Genomic DNA, 16,404 nt, shown 5'->3' on the forward strand with positions numbered 1-16,404 from the left:
ATATTCACTAAAAGCAAAACATTGTTATATAGGGGAATATTCACTGAATGCCAAACATTGTTATACAGGGGAATATTCACTAAATGCCAAACATTGTTATATAGGGGAATATTCACTAAATGCCAAACATTGTTATCTAGGGGAATATAACAATGTTTGTCATTTAGTGAATATTCTCCTATATAACAATGTTTGGTATTTAGTGAATATTCCCCTGTATAACAATGTTTGGCATTTAGTGAAAATTCCCCTATATAACAATGTTTTGCATTTAGTGAATATTCCCCTATATAACAATGTTTGGCATTTAGTGAATATTCCCCTATATAACAATGTTTGGCATTTAGTGAATATTCCCCTATATTCACTAAATGCAAAACATTGTTATATAGGGGAATATTCACTAAATGCAAAACATTGTTATACAGGGGAATATTCACTATATACCAAACATTGTTATATAGGGGAATACAAATAATGAGGGGGGGACCTACTGTCCCCCCCCCTCCGGCCCCCACCCCTGAGCGGTGGGTGGGGGCCCTAAAAAAAACAATAAGGGGGGAACCTACTGTCCCCCCCGGCCCCAACCCCTGAGCGGTGGGTGGGGGCCATAAATCACAATGGGGGGACCTACTGTCCTCCCCCCGCCCCCACCCATGAGCATTGGGTGGGGGCCATAAAAATAATGAGGTGGGGACCTACTGTCCTCCCCCCCAGCCCCTATCCCTGCGCGGTGGGTGGGGGCCATACAAATAATGAGGGGGGGACCTACTGTCCTCCCCCCCGGCCCCCACCCCTGTGTGGTGGGTTGGGGCCATAAATCACAATGGGGGACACCTACTGTCCCCCCCTGGCCCCCACCCCTGAGCGGTGGGTGGGGCCCCTAAAAAAAACAATAAGGGGGGACCTACTGTCCCCCCCCCTGGCCCCCACTAATGAGCGGTGGGTGGCGGCCCTAAAAAAAACAATAAGGGGGGGACCTACTGCCTCCCCCAGCCCCCACCCCTGAGCAGTGGGTGGGGGCCCTAAATACTAATAAGGGGGGGGACCTAATGTCCTCCCCCCTGGCCCCCACCCCCTGAGCGGCCAGTGGGGGCCCTAAATACAAATGGGGGGGACCCTAGTCACCCCCTCCCCCCAAAAAAAATTATCCCCCTACCTACCCCCCTCACCCTAAAAATAATGAGGGTGGGACCTTTAACTAAGAACCTGTAAAAAAAATTAGAAAAAAACAACTTACCATTCGATGTTTTCTTTCTTCTAAAATCTTCTTTTTTCGGCCCCAAAAAAGGCCAAATAAAAAAGCATAATAACTGACGCAATTAAAAAAAAAATCCATCTTCACCCATGGAGGGCTCCGCGTAGACTGAGCTCTGCAGGGCGGGGAAGGCTTATAAAGCCTTGCCACGCCCTGCAATTAGGCTAAGAACACTCTGATTGGCTGGTTTAAGCCAATCAGAGTGCTCTTTGTCATTTTACACAGCGTGGGAAAATTCCAAAGAACTTTCCCACGCTGTGTAAAATGACACAGAGCACTGGGATTGGATGACTTGAAATCCATCCAATCACAGTGCTCTGTGTCATTTTACATAGCGTGGGAAAGTTCTTTGGAATTTTTCCACGCTGTGTAAAATGACAAAGAGCACTCTGATTGGTGGGCTTGAAATCCATTCAATCACAGTGTTCTGTGTCATTTTACACATTCTGCGCGGAGCCCTCCATGGGTGAAGATGGATTTTTTTTTTTTTTTTAATTGCGTCGGTTATTATGGTTTTTTATTTAGCCTTTTTTGGGGCTGAAAAATGAAGATTTTAGAAGAAAGAAAACATCGAATGGTAAGTTGTTTTTTTCTAATTTTTTTTACAGGTTCTTAGTTAAAGGTCCCCCCCTCATTATTTTAAGGGTGAGGGGGGTAGGTAGGGGGACAATTTTTTTGGGGGGGGAGGGGGTGACTAGGGTCCCCCCCATTTGTATTTAGGACCCCCACCCGCCGCTCAGGGGTGGGGGCCAGGGGGGAGGACATTAGGTCCCCCCCCTTATTAGTATTTAGGGCCCCCACCCACCGTTCAGGGGTGGGGGCCAGGGGGGGAAAGTAGGTCCCCCCTTATTGTTTTTTTTGGGCCCCCACCCACCACTCAGGGGTGGGGGCCGGGGGGAACAGTAGGTCCCCCCTTATTGTTTTTTTTAGGGCCCCCACCCGCCGCACAGGGGTGGGGGCCGGAGAGGGGGAGGACAGTAGGTCCCCCCCTCATTATCTTTATGGCCCCCACCCGCCGCCCAGGGGTGGGGGCCAGGGGGGGGAGGACAGTAGGTCTCCCCCCCTCATTATCATTATGGCCCCCACCCGCCGCCCAGGGGTGGGGGCCGGAGAGGGGGAGGACAGTAGGTCCCCCCCTCATTATCTTTATTGCCCCCACCCGCCGCCCAGGGGTGGGGGCCGGAGAGGGGGAGGACAGTAGGCCCCCCCTCATTATCTTTATGGCCCCCACCCGCCGCACAGGGGTGGGGGCCTGGGGGGGGAGGACAGTAGATCCCCCCCCCTCATTATCTTTATGGCCCCCACCCGCCGCCCAGGGGTGGGGGCCGGGGGGATGGAAGGAGAGTAGGTCTCCTCCCCCCCTTCAATCACTATTGTGGCCAGAAAGAGTCCCTGTGGGTTTTAAAATTCGCCTGCCTATTGAAGTCTATGGCGGTTCGCCCGGTTCGCGAACATTTCCGGAAATTCGCGTTCGCAGTTCGCAAACCGAAAATTTTATGTCACAGTCACAGTGCCCGCCATTCCCGCTCGTACCCACTTGGCTGTCGGAATGCCACCAAACTCACCTCACCTCATACAGTTCTGCTCCTTTTTGGCACCCGTCATTCCCACTCCTGTCTTAGCAGGGACTTGAAGGGGAAAAACACAAGCTGCTAACAGGCCTTCATGACAAAAATCCTCTGAACTTTGAAACTCATTGCATAACCTACTATCAAGACCTCACCTGCTCCACTCTACAATGGATCACATGGACCCATCACACGAAAGCTGCTCAAAACAGGCACAACCCTAGGGCCTTAGTGGCACGCCTGGCAGAGAAGAAATACAAAGCCACGTCAGCCGACAAAGCTGCAGGGTTCTTGAGAACTCTTGGTCTGGCAGCTTCACACCAAGAGAACCCAGGTCCTACACCCAGCCATACTTGGGACGTCTCAAATGTGACACCTTTTGTCCCTAATAGAGATCGGGAGATCGGGATTTTTTTCTCATGCCCCAATTTACTCTAGCCCCAGGGTGTCTGAGCCGCCTTCCGTAATTTAAGCCCATGCTCTCATGCATTAGACCTTTAAGTCATTATCGCTATACAATATAGCTACTTACCCATGATCAACTCCCTCTACAGTTGCCATCTCTCAACCCCGCTGCCCCCTTGGTGAAGGGCACCCTTGAATGACAGTAGCACACTGATTACCGGCCGCTTCAACTAACATTAATAGCTACCTCACCCCCACTAGGCTAGTGAGCACGAACAGGCTAGTCTCATACGCCCTTACAGATTGGTTGAATCCCACGGTAGGGGTTATTCACTCAATGCCAACAACAGCTAGCCTCACTAACCCAACCCATGACTGGAACATCAGCCTTTCCAATTTATCACCCTGTTATAAACCTTAAACCTCAATAGAATAGTTCCTAGAACTCGACTATCGAGCAACACTGCCTAAGCATCGTTTGTAACAGCATATTATTGTTTCTGAGAATATCATACCTTGTGGTCACATTTTCCTTCTATGAGCCATCACTGCTACCATGTTTCACTAGACAGTTTAGCCTGAATGCTTAAAATTTTTGTATTTGTATTTTTTTTTCTTCTTTCTCTTTTGACTCCTCTGAGAGGCTGTATCTAACTATAAAATCCCCACTCATTCTTAATTAGACAAACCTAGTTAACCTAAGCAAGTGCCATATTCGGCTCTCCACATGTCTAGTTAATGTTCCCAGTGTTTGAATCACTAATAATTGTGGTGAACTACAGCCTCTCAGATGTATTGGTTCTACTTAATATTTTCGTTCATAAAAAATGTGCCATAGCTATGATTGCCATGCCATTATATCACTATGTTTATTTTATGTGCTGACTGCTCACCAATGCTGTCGTGCAGGGGTCAAGTCCTGGGGAATAAAGTGTGGGAACTCATCCAAGATTCCCCCCCAAAAAAAATAATATACGCTTGTGTATATATATATATATATATATATACGTGTGCACACACACAATGACACACATACTCAGACACACACACAGAGATACACACACACAGACACACATGCACTCAAATACACGCACACTCACAGACACACACACACACACACACACAGACACACACACACTCACAGACACACACATACATAAAAACTCACACACACATACTCAGACACACACACAATCACAGACACACACACTCACAGACACACATACATACACTCACAAATTATTTTGTTTAAATTAAAAAATGTCCACCCAGCCTCCCTACCTGGAGAGCTGGCGTGGACCTGTTCTTGGGGTCCAGTGGGGCGGGCGCCTGTCTCCATATCAGACGCGGTGAGGGAGCTGTGTTCTCTCTGCTCCCTCTCACTGCGCGGGCAGTCTACTGATGCCGGGAGCCAGAATATGATGTCAGAGCAGAGCAGAAAGAACACAGCTCCCTCGCTGCGTTTGATATGGAGACAGGCGCCCACCTAGGGGGGTCCATCAGGTGGTCTCCCCCCACGACAGGGGGAACACAGGGGGCATTTGGGGGGCAGCATTTTTTGCCCCCCTCTGAGTGCCTGCAGGAACAGCGGGAACGGCGTTCCTGCTGTAAAAAAAGTGCAGGAACGCCGTTCCCACGCGTTCCTGCAGGACTCGAGCCCTGCAGTCGTGGCATAGTCGGACTGTCTGTAATATTGTGCACAACAAAATAAATATTTTTTTTTTTAATGGGTCATGTTACATCTGACCTCTTGTGGGACTTTGCAGTCCACTGTCCTTAATTTTAAAGCTGATGACCTGACCTATTTAGGGCAATATTTGGCCCATAGCCCTGAAAGCTTTCATATTTTTGCAAGCACATGAAGCACCCACATTTGAAATATATATATATATTGATATTTGTGTTGTTTATCCCATTTGCTGACATGTAGACTTCCTTTTTCCATTTTTTACAGGGTCAGCCACTGTGTGTGACTATAAGCTATCAGATATGAGCCAGTTGGAGGAGATCAAGAAGAGAGTTGGGTTTTGCCCACAGTTTGATGTCAAATTTGATCCTCTGACTGTCAAAGAGAATCTCAAAGTTTTTGCTCACATCAAAGGGATTCCATCAAGAAATATAGAAACAGAGGTACATGTGATACGTTAGTATTGTCATAGGTGAAGTTACACCCCCAATTCCCCTTTCATGTTATTGTGGTGATAGCTCAATGCAGGACTCCAAAAATAAAGACTAGAGTTAGGAATGTATAGTAGATACTGTAATGCCATATATTAAACCTAAAAAAATATGTAAATTCCAAAGCTTTCAATATATCTAACGAAAAATAACTGTAGAATTAAAAGTATATATTTCAAAAATGAAATAGAAATATGTGATTGGTAACAAATGGACACTGTTCATTTCAGCACAAACAATAGCAACCAGCAATAGCCAGATAAATAATTATAAAGCCATAGACTGAGCTAGTCAGAACGGTACGGAGAGGCTACAACAAACAAAGGACTTTAGTGATGTTAGTAATTATTGGGATACTTACAGTCCGACCACACCACTGTTGGTTCTTTTTATTTATTGATCGGATACGCTGTGATTTGTTCCGCAGAGAATCAGCAAGCAAGATTCTAAAACAAACACATTTTTACTTCTTATCTGGGGTCCCAACCACAATATATATAGGTTACAAAAATATTGACGATTCAAGCTAAGAAACCTTACTAACATTGAAGCATATATGATTGACAAACTTTATTAAAAGTACACAAGCAAGAAGTCTTTCTGGGTGATTGCATTAAGTAGAAGTGACAGTACTGCTCTAATAGTTTAAATGGACACTGCGGACCCTTCAAGCATTTTAGCTTACTAAAATTATTTATATGTAAAGAGTGTGTCCTCTTTTTTTTATGTTTTATTTTATTTTACAAGACATGCAGATTTTAGAAATCGGTATGTTTATAAATAAACCTTGTTACACCCTCCCAGCTGTCAAACAGACATCCGGTCCTGTCATTTCCTCATAGTTTAGTAGTTCAGCAATTGCCCAGAGCACTTGCCTTGCAAAAACTTCTCATTGAGTTGCATTAGGAAGTCTTTGATTGGACAGACACAGAAAGTCTGGGCTGGGTTTGAAGGGGACGGCTTGCAAGGGCTGCAGACAAGAGAACTGCAGCTTTTGCAAGCTGTTTTTAGATATATCCCAAATGAAACAATGCATAATTTAATGCAAGCATGTTTTCATTGGGGTATATACATTTAAACCTGGCACTGTGTATTAGTAAAACTCTGTTGTATACTAAAACTTACTATTTTAAAGGGACACTAGTGTCAGGAAAACAAATCTGTTTTGCTGACACTATAGTAACCTGAGGGTGCCCCCACCCTCAGGGTCCCCCACCTGTGGCGCTGAAGGGGTTAAAACCCCTTCAGTAGCTCACCTAATTCCAGCGCCGGGCTCCCTTACCCCTTCTCCCCTGCCGACGTCAGCATCCTCATCCGATGTCACAGGAGCCGAAATGCACATGCGCGGCACTGCCGTGCGCGCATTCAAAGTGTCCGTAGGAAAGCATTTTTCAATGCTTTCCTACGGACGCTTTGCGTGATTGCAGATGCGCCTCTAATGGCTGTCCGGAAGCCAGCCACTGGCTTAACTCCAAATGTAAACATAGTAGTTTCTCTGAAACTGCTATGTTTGCATCTGAAGGGTTAAAACCTGAGGGACCTGGCACCCAGACCACTTCATTGAGCTGAAGTGGTCTGGGTGACTATAGTGTCCCTTTAAGCACAAGGTGAATAAATCCAAGTGAAAAACATGCTTAAAATGTGAGATTGCATATCCTGTTGTATATTTAAACTGTACTCTAATTGTAGGTGCGGAATGTGATTTCTGAGTTGGAGATGCAAGGAATCGAAAATGTTGAAGCCAGTAAATTAAGTGGGGGACAGAAAAGGAAACTGTCGTTTGGAATCGCTGTTTTAGGAGATCCACAGGTATCCAGGAATAACTTGGCAAAACATATTAAAACTACAAACCTGCAAATTCATGGCTATATGTCAAGACACGTGTTACTTTAAAGGGACAACTGTCATCCAATTTTCACTTCTCATTTTTCAAATGTTAAGTATATTAAATAAAACGTAATGATATGTTTAAAAAAAAAAAAAAAAAAAAACTATAGTGATATATATGTGAATTTATTTTAAAAACTTTCACTTTTTGTATCTGGCTTAGCAGCCATGTTGAGTCAAACTCTATGGTTATCTGACCAACTGCTGATCAACCCTGCCAGCCTGGCGCTTCAATTATTCTGTTTGCTCTGCGTGACACTGCAACAGCAGGACAGTTAGGTTGAGGAGCAGTTGGTCAGGTAACCATAGAGTCTGACCCAACATGACTGCTCGGGAAGATAACAAAAAGTAAATTTTTCTCAACATAAACAACTATACATCATTTAAAAAAAATATCACAAAGTTTCATGAAATGTAATAAACGGCTAAAAAAATAATAAGAAGAAGATGTTTGATAGTTGTCCTTTAAGTAATAAATAATGACTGGAGTAAGAGGTAGTTATATAGGACACCTTTTGTCCCTGTGCATAGCAATAGAACTGCCAAAGCAGGAATTGGAACTAGTTAAGAGACAAACAATGCAAACCATACAAGGAAAGGTGTCTCTCTAATGCCATCAGTCACTGGTTAGCCGTGTTCAACGATCACTCCGGAAAACAAGAACCCAATCTTAATTTCCTTCCTAATATTCCTGCCATTAACACACCAGTAATTACTCCGTAAACTGCTTTCATTAAAAGAAACTGCTACAACAGTCAGTCAATGTTTAAAGTAGATTTGTGTGTTCCCCGCTCCAATAAAGTCTCCATATTCTAATAGTAGTTGAGCAGCAGTTCTTTTCTATATAGATAGTAACCTAGCTGCAATGAAACGGACTATAATAGCACCATTTAAGAAGCTCTGAGTCCACTCCAGTGTCAGACAAGTTGGAAAGGCTGTGCTTGTAGGATTAGGAACCAACAGTGAGATTCTTCATCCATCTGTCCAAAAATTTCTTCAGATCCTGTTACTTGATGAACCAACAGCTGGGCTTGACCCATGTTCCAGACATCGAGTTTGGGCCATGCTGAAGGAGCATAAAGTGGAAAGAGTGACTCTCTTCAGCACCCAGTTCATGGACGAGGCAGACATCCTCGCTGGTAAGGCAACCATTAAATGTCAACAGTTGCCCAATCCACCATTAACATTTTTATATTATTGTATGTATAATTAGTTTATTTATAAAATGTATTGTGTCCCATTAGTTTCTAGAAGCTACAAAAAAGTTAAGAGTCTTCCAAGATGTGTAGGCTGATCTTCAGCTATGTCTGACCTTTTGTAATTTTCTGAAGCCTTTATTGGCAGGTTGTTGTAAATGAATTTAGAGATAACAGAACAAAATGCCCTGTCCAAATAGGTTTCTTATGAGGTTTAAATATTCACTTTAAACAAAGGAAACCTATTTGGATAGCGCATTTTGTTCTAATTTCTCTAAATGTATTAAACTAAGGGTTTTATTGCCCTCGCTACGGATGAAAAAAGCTCTCCCCTATATTGCTGTCGTTGTCTCTCAACAAACATGGAAAAAGTTGGAGCTCTATGTTCTGAATAATCCGGGTATTCTCATATAAAATCCCTTCATTGATAGAGCTTGCAATTGAAGCTGGGCTGATTTATGTCCATTAAACAGATGTGGAAACAATATGCCGTGTTTGTAAACTTGCGAAGGACACATCACTCACTCATTTGTACCTTTATTTTCTCTTTTGACTTTAATTTTCTTCTAGATCGGAAGGCTGTTCTCTCTAACGGGCGATTAAAGTGCGTTGGGTCATCCTTGTTTCTGAAGAGGAAATGGGGAATTGGGTATCACTTAAGGTGAGACAAGTGCAATTATCAAAATGGCTAGAAGTCTAGATTCTTATGTTAGTTGTTTAATTGGGTCGTTTTCCAGTGTCTAGCATGCACAATTCTTTTAAAGGGTTACTCCAACCTTTTTCAGTAATTAGTTGTTGTTGTTTTTTTATTTAGAGTACCCTATTGGCACCATATAAACCTTGAAAACAAAGCAATAGCTTACCTGGAATCCAGCACCAGGTGAAGCTCCCCTCGCTTGGTTCCACACCTCTTCCAATGTCACCATTGCCCTTTTGTAAAGAAGAAATAAGAAAGAATCACAGGCACTCCGAATTCAAGCCGCAGGCAGTTTTATTGTAACAAAATGCAACGCAACGTTTCGACCGTAAAGGTCTTTTTCAAGCTGAGCTGAGCTTGAAAAAGCTTGAAAAAGACCTTTACGGTCGAAACGTTGCGTTGCATTTTGTTACAATAAAACTGCCTGCGGCTTGAATTCGGAGTGCCTGTGATTCTTTCGTCTTTACATATGATTCTGGGATTGCTGGTCCTGATCCGGAGCACCCGTGGCCGCTGGGATTGAGTGCGGTTCCCACTATCTACATTGCCCTTTTGTAGTCCATTCATATGCTTTTCATAAAAACGCATTTAATTGCACCGTTCTCTCCAGCTCTAAGCGCATGCCCGCACTCTGAGCTGGGGAGGCAAGAGAGAAATTGGGGGTGGACACAAAGAGGGTAAAAAAAAAAAAAACTTTGGAGGCTGCTTGTGGGATTACGTGTGCGTAGAGGGAGTTATTATGTGTAGGATTTGTGTAAAGTATGGGTATGTTTGTGGTTATTTTGTGTGCCCATGGGCTGTAGTGTTTATGTGTATCTATGGGCTGTAGAACATGTGTATCTAGAGAATGTAGCATATGCATTTGTCTATGAGCTGTACTGTGTGTCCCTCTATGGACAGAGGGGCTTGAGTGCTTTGGTGAAGTCAAGAGCTATGCTGGCTGTAGCATTGTTGCCCGAAGGACCACCCAAGTCAGACAAACTAGTGTCCAACACCTTAGTCATTCAGGGTGACTCCTGCATGCTGGCTACAAATGGGCCAAACTTGGGCAGATAAAGCCCGTAGCCCTTTCAGGCCATTCTCCTGACTCCTTCCCCTCCTCTTCCTCTTCCAATTTCCCTTACCTAATATTATATTAGGCTTACCTAATATTATATAATATATCAGCTTACAGGGTGGTCTTTCAGGTGGATTGAAGATAAAAAAAAAAACATTAGACACTCCAATATAACACATACAACCTGGGAAACTTGCTGTCACTGTCCTAGCTTGAAAGGCCATGGTAGGTGAACTACAGGTGTAAAGGGTGGGACTGATATTGCACACACTGCCCCCCACCTAAAAACTCCATTGCGCAGGCTTGAAGGGTGTGCCCTTGTTCACAGTCAATCTTATCATTAAGCCCTGCAGGGATGGGAAAGGGGCAAATTGGCAATTGGAAGATGACACTGTAAGATGCAGTTCTGATTCTGCATGTATGCGGTCCAGGTGTATGGGTCATCTGATGTTGACCTCGGAGACGACAACATCATTTTGTAGCACCCTGAATGACCAAGCAGCCTTATCCAGGGATAGCACTGCTTGCTCCACTCAGAAGGGGGCCTAGAAAAGGTGCCCTAACCAAAACTCATCTCAATTTCCCCCAGTTGACTAGCCGTGGTCAACAGGTATCTTCTAATGCGGTCGAACAAACAAAATGAGTAAAGGCCCACACCTGCCAGTAAATAAATTAACCCGAAGAGGCGACAAACTCTTTAAGAGAAATATTTCATGAAAGATCAAATAATATAAACATTGTACTCTTAGATATTATATGTTTTGTCCAAATATCTTTCTATTTTTTATTTTTTATTTTTTTTTAAATAAATAACATTTAAAACAGTAGACTGGAGGCAGGGCCAAGCAGTGCTACTGATCAGATGCAATATTATGATGCTCTGGGACAGAAAATTTAAATCAGGAGGTGAATGACAAGTCCAAATGAAGACATCAGATCTGAGGGATCTCCTGAGGGCCATACTGATGCCCTTCTTTTGTGGACTGCATGGCTGATTGCTGTAAATTCCTCCAGAGCATTAGGCCTGGAAGCCTGTAGGCCACAGCAGAACACGTGGATGCACTAGAGGCCTGAAGCACCTCCATACCTCCAGACACAAGGGATCCGACCTCTGCTGAGATGGGCTGAAAATCACAAAAGCCACCGTCTGCATCATCACAGGAGGCCAGAGAAATCGGCAGCTATGCCAAAATCGAAGGCAATAGACCACACTGAAATGGTGGTCTCCTCAGACATGTCAGATGGTGAGGCAGATGAGTCAGCTACGGGGCTTGGCCTTACCAATTCTTCTACAGGTACCCTCAATGGGACTCATGGGTCAGCCCCTAGCTACTAAGCAGGATATTTTCCAACTTATATGACAGTGGACTGGAAAACAGATCCAATTTTGCTCCAAAAAGAAACTGTGATAATTGCATGCCTGCATCTTCAACTGTGATTGTACAGATGTTGAATGGAATTTGATGTGCTCACCTCGTGCATGCCTTATATGCCTATTTATCCTCTGTATTTATCTCCATTAAACACAGCCTTATATTATGGCACTAGAAAAGGTCAGAGGTGAACTGAAAAAAATAATAAAAGGAATGGAAGATTTTACTTATAAAAAGGGGTACACCTCAGAGCATTATACAAATATGCTCGGGAAGAATAAAAGCCATTGTCTGGAAATCTATTCATAAATAGAAACGTACACAGGACAGAAGGTCACATATTTAAACTGGAAGAAAGGAGATTTCGTTTTGGATCTAGTATTATAATATTATGAGTTTTAAATGCTTGGTCTTTACATTAAAGTTGTAAATAATTTTTGACATGCCAAATAGTATTTAATATGCCACAAATACACACCACAGCCGTTGCCCAATTTGAAAAGTAAATACATGTTTCTGTTTATTGTGTAGTCTCTTACTTATTCATGTTTTAACTAATTATTGCCAATGATACATGTTTGCTAATGTATTTAATTGCATAGCCCGTTTTACAGTATGTTGCATATTACATATTACAGTAATGTAGCTGTAATAATTTACTATAAAATGTAGCGTGAACTTACATCTTCTGCTTGCAATATGTTTATTTTAATAGGGTAAAGTGGTTGTAGAATTAAAACATTTTTTGGTAAGAAATAACATTTTGTTTGTGTAAAATGAAGAGTTTAATCTAAAAATAAAAAGGAAAATCTAGATGTGCCTTTGCACCCAATAACTGTGCATAAAGCATTAATGCCCCTCAGAAGAAACTACCATGTTGTTTAGTGCCATTAGTCCAAATCTGTAAATGATATGAACGCAGTTAATATTTTCACCCTTTCTCCTTTGGTTCTCAGAATGCAGGTGTCTCCCTCCTGTGACTCAGAAGTCATCACTTCTCTAATAAAGCAGCATATCTCCAATGCCAAGCCCACCGCACAGAGCGAGGAGGAACTTACCTTCACCTTACCTTTCGAGACCATGGACTTATTTCCAGGTAATAGGCCCCGGCCAGTAATGACACTTCAAACCTGATTTTTTTTTTCACATGTGAACTCCTGAGCTGTTTCCCAAGTGAATTCAATGTGAACAAGGCTTGATGATGCATAGATAGATATACCTGTTTATCTTTATATCAGGTTGTCCTCCTTTTTTCTGTTTGTAGACCTGTTTTTACATTTGGACGGACTGGTGGGGCAGGACATTGTCAGTTATGGGGTCTCTATGACTACTTTAGATGATGTTTTCCTAAAATTAGAAGGTGAAGCAGAGATAGAGCAAGGAGGTAAGTCGTATCCCTTGGTTTTAGTTTCTTTCCTTGTGTGTGGATGAACCTTACTGACTACCATCTGAAGGTGTTTTGTTATGTTTTCCTTCTGTCTATGTATGGAAGATCAACATCTTCAATCTTCAATGTGTCAGATAAGCATAATACCTATGCCAAACAGAGTCTGCTAAATCTCCACTTTTTGTTTTCAATCTGTAACTCTCAGTAACAGGCAGCCTTACCCCAATGTTTGGTAATGAGAAGGACCCAAACATAACCACAGCTGCTCCAGAGGCTTCTGCCACAGAGTGGTAACAGTTATATAGCTGTTCACAAGATCTGACTTTCTAATAGTCAAGGGACAGCCATGTAAAGCCATTAAAATTAAACTGCCATGGACTACATTCATGTAAAGGTTGTACCTACTCCTTCCATGGTGTGTCGTACCATTTAGCCATCAGTAATAGAAACCAGAGGATTTTATTCAGATCTTATGATAGAACTGATGATTGGTTTCCTCCAGTGATAGGTCTTTCTTGGCATCGCAGATAGGCATCGGGGGACATGTCATTCACAAACACACCTTTTAGTACTTATGTGTATTTAATAGAAGTTCGAGGATGTATCACTTCCTTATTCTGGCAGATTATGGCGTTTTCTCCCAGGAGCAGGGAGGAGAAGATGACCGTGGTTATTTATCATCTGAAATGGATGAATCGGTGCTGCTGATGTCTGACTCCGGCACAGTGACGCTAAGTGGCTTTGCGCTCTGGAGGCAGCAAGTGTTGGCAGTCGCAAGAATTCGTTTTCTGAAATTAAGAAGAGAGACCAAAAGTTTCCGAGCTATGTGAGTGGAAACCAGTTTAGTAGATTGTTTGTATTTTTAATTGATAGCATAGGGTGTCTTTCCTGACTTTTTTTTAAATTTCTTGTGGGGCATTCAACCACTACAGCTTCTTAAAGTGTTTCTTTAAATTTCTGCCATGTTATTTCACTTTTCTCCTGGGTTTTATTTTGTGAACGGTAGCTGGAAACTGAGATTTTGTTTGTTTTTTCTTCTTGTTTTTTTTTTTTTCTTGTTTTCTTTTAACAGGTTGCTTCTTATGGCCCTCTTTCTGATACCGCTGATTCTTGTAACTGCCTTGATAAACAATTTTAAAACATTCCATGTTTGGGAACTTTCTGCAAATCATTACTTTCAAAGTCCCACAAGCAGATTTCACAAGTACTACACAAAGCTCTTGGTGAATAACAACACAGGTAAGAAAAAATTAGAACAGAGTGAAAGCTGAGCATGAACAGCAACACTCAGAAATGCCCTTATTTTCCATGGAAACATACATGAAATGATTTTGAGTAGGAAATATAGTCACTAACAAGGTCAGAAATAATGAATTTTAAGTGAAAAAAAAATTGTGTGCTTCAAATATTGCTTTCGTCAAAGAATCCTCTATGTGCGGCAAATACAGCCTTGTAGACCTTTGACATTCTAGTCGTCAATTTTTTGAGATAATTTAAAGAGATTTAATCCAATGCCTCCTGAAGCACCTCCCACGGGTTGGATTGGCTTGATGGGCACTTATTACATACCATACAAAGAAGCTGCTCCCACAACAGCTCAATAGGGTTGAGATCTGATGACTGTGCTGTCCATTCCATTGTAGACAGACTACCAGCTGACTGCTTCTTCCCTAAATAGTTCTTGCATAGTTTGGAGCTGTGCTTTGGGTCATTGTGCTGTTGTAGGAGGAAATTGACTCCAATCAAGCGCCGTCCACAGGTTATGGCATGGCGTTGCAAAACGGAGTGATAACCTTCCTTCTTCGAAGTCCCTTTTACCCTGATAAATCTCCCGTTTTACTACCACCAAAGCACACTCAAACCGTCACAATGCCTACACTTTGACAAATCGTGTCAAGCACTCCTCTTGCATCTTTTAATTTGGTCTATATCTCACACATGTTTTTCTTTGTAAACCGAACATCTCAAACTTAGATTCTTGTGTCCATAATCATTTACCCAATCTTCCTCTGTCTAGCATCTGAAACTATACAAAATGTTCATTGTCAAGTAATGCATGTCCCTTAAAATGAAGGAAACAGATCCCCCTACCACCTCCCAGTTTAATGAATACAATCTTGATTTGATTTACCAACAAGGGAATACAAGTGTTGTCGTTCTACTTATTGTGTTGATAGCTGCATATTCTTAATAAACTATATGTCCCATCTCTGGATCTAATATAGGCAACCCTATTGAAGACTTTGTGAGTGCCCTCAAAGCTCAAAATATCCTTGTGGATGTTATCGATGGCATATACAACACAAGCATCACACAATACAAAGGAGCAATAGAAGTGTCTCAAAAAGATAAGGTGATATAGTTTTTCTGGAGAAGCTGTAGTAGATAAGTAGATGTTCTTCTACACAAAACTGTATTTCTTTTTTTTTTTCTTATCTAGAACCTTTACTAACAGATTTCTCATAACTTAATTTACAAGCATGCATATGTCTACAAATCCTTTTGAAGCACCATTCATGCCTGAAATTGAACTGGTGACTCAGTTGCCCTCTGTCTACCATGTGAGGTTATGCTCATGTCCACATGCGTATCTCAAGTATTTTTCTATGAATTTTTTTTTTTTTAAGTTTAATGAAATAGAATGCAAAAATAACTTTGTTGCGTTAAAACTGCAATGTATTAAAGGACTTTACCAGGTGACCCTCATGCAATGTGAGAAAGTTTGACAAGGAAGATAAGCAATCTAAATAAATTTGGGCGAATTAAGTGGTCTGGGTGCCATGTCCTGTCTGTTTGACACTGTAACTGAACTGTTCTGTAGGAACGTCAATGTACACATTGCAGATTTAATTTGCTTCTGGTGGCTGTCTTACAACTCACAATATATTCAACAGCAAATAAGAGTCTGAAAATACCAAGGTAACTGCACAATGTTTAAAAGAAGAATCATGTATAATTCACTACAAAGAAGAATGCCATGTAAAGGCAAGAGTCCAGTTTTAACACAAATCATATTCAGTAAGAACAGAGGGTAACAACTATGGGCTTAGACATTACTATCAGCCACACACCACGATAAAGATGGATGCCATAGCTGGAACAACTATGGGCTTAGACATTACTATCAGCCACACACCACGATAAAGATGGATGCCATAGCTGGAACAACTATGGGCTTAGACATTACTATCAGCCACACACCACGATAAAGATGGATGCCATAGCTGGAACAACTATGGGCTTAGACATTACTATCAGCCACACACCACGATAAAGATGGATGCCATAGCTGGAACAACTATGGGCTTAGACATTACTATCAGCCACACACCACGATAAAGATGGATGCCATAGCTGGAACAACTATGGGCTTAGACATTACTATCAGCCACACACCA

General features: G+C 42.3%; 1 protein-coding gene across 2 annotated transcripts in view; it reads left to right on the forward strand.

Annotated features, from left to right (window-relative positions):
• Positions 1–16,404, forward strand: part of LOC134611849 (ABC-type organic anion transporter ABCA8-like) — a 224,764-nt gene that overhangs the window by 136,761 nt on the left and 71,599 nt on the right. For both annotated transcript variants that reach the window (XM_063456115.1, XM_063456114.1), the window contains 9 exons: positions 5,186–5,361; positions 7,099–7,218; positions 8,297–8,435; positions 9,063–9,153; positions 12,576–12,715; positions 12,884–13,003; positions 13,631–13,832; positions 14,079–14,245; positions 15,232–15,359. In XM_063456115.1, coding sequence (XP_063312185.1) covers positions 5,186–5,361; positions 7,099–7,218; positions 8,297–8,435; positions 9,063–9,153; positions 12,576–12,715; positions 12,884–13,003; positions 13,631–13,832; positions 14,079–14,245; positions 15,232–15,359 — 1,283 coding nt within the window. The remainder of the gene's footprint in view (positions 1–5,185; positions 5,362–7,098; positions 7,219–8,296; positions 8,436–9,062; positions 9,154–12,575; positions 12,716–12,883; positions 13,004–13,630; positions 13,833–14,078; positions 14,246–15,231; positions 15,360–16,404) is intronic.

The sequence above is a fragment of the Pelobates fuscus genome, chromosome 5 (genome assembly GCF_036172605.1).
Source record: "Pelobates fuscus isolate aPelFus1 chromosome 5, aPelFus1.pri, whole genome shotgun sequence".
Classification (NCBI taxonomy): domain Eukaryota; kingdom Metazoa; phylum Chordata; class Amphibia; order Anura; family Pelobatidae; genus Pelobates; species Pelobates fuscus.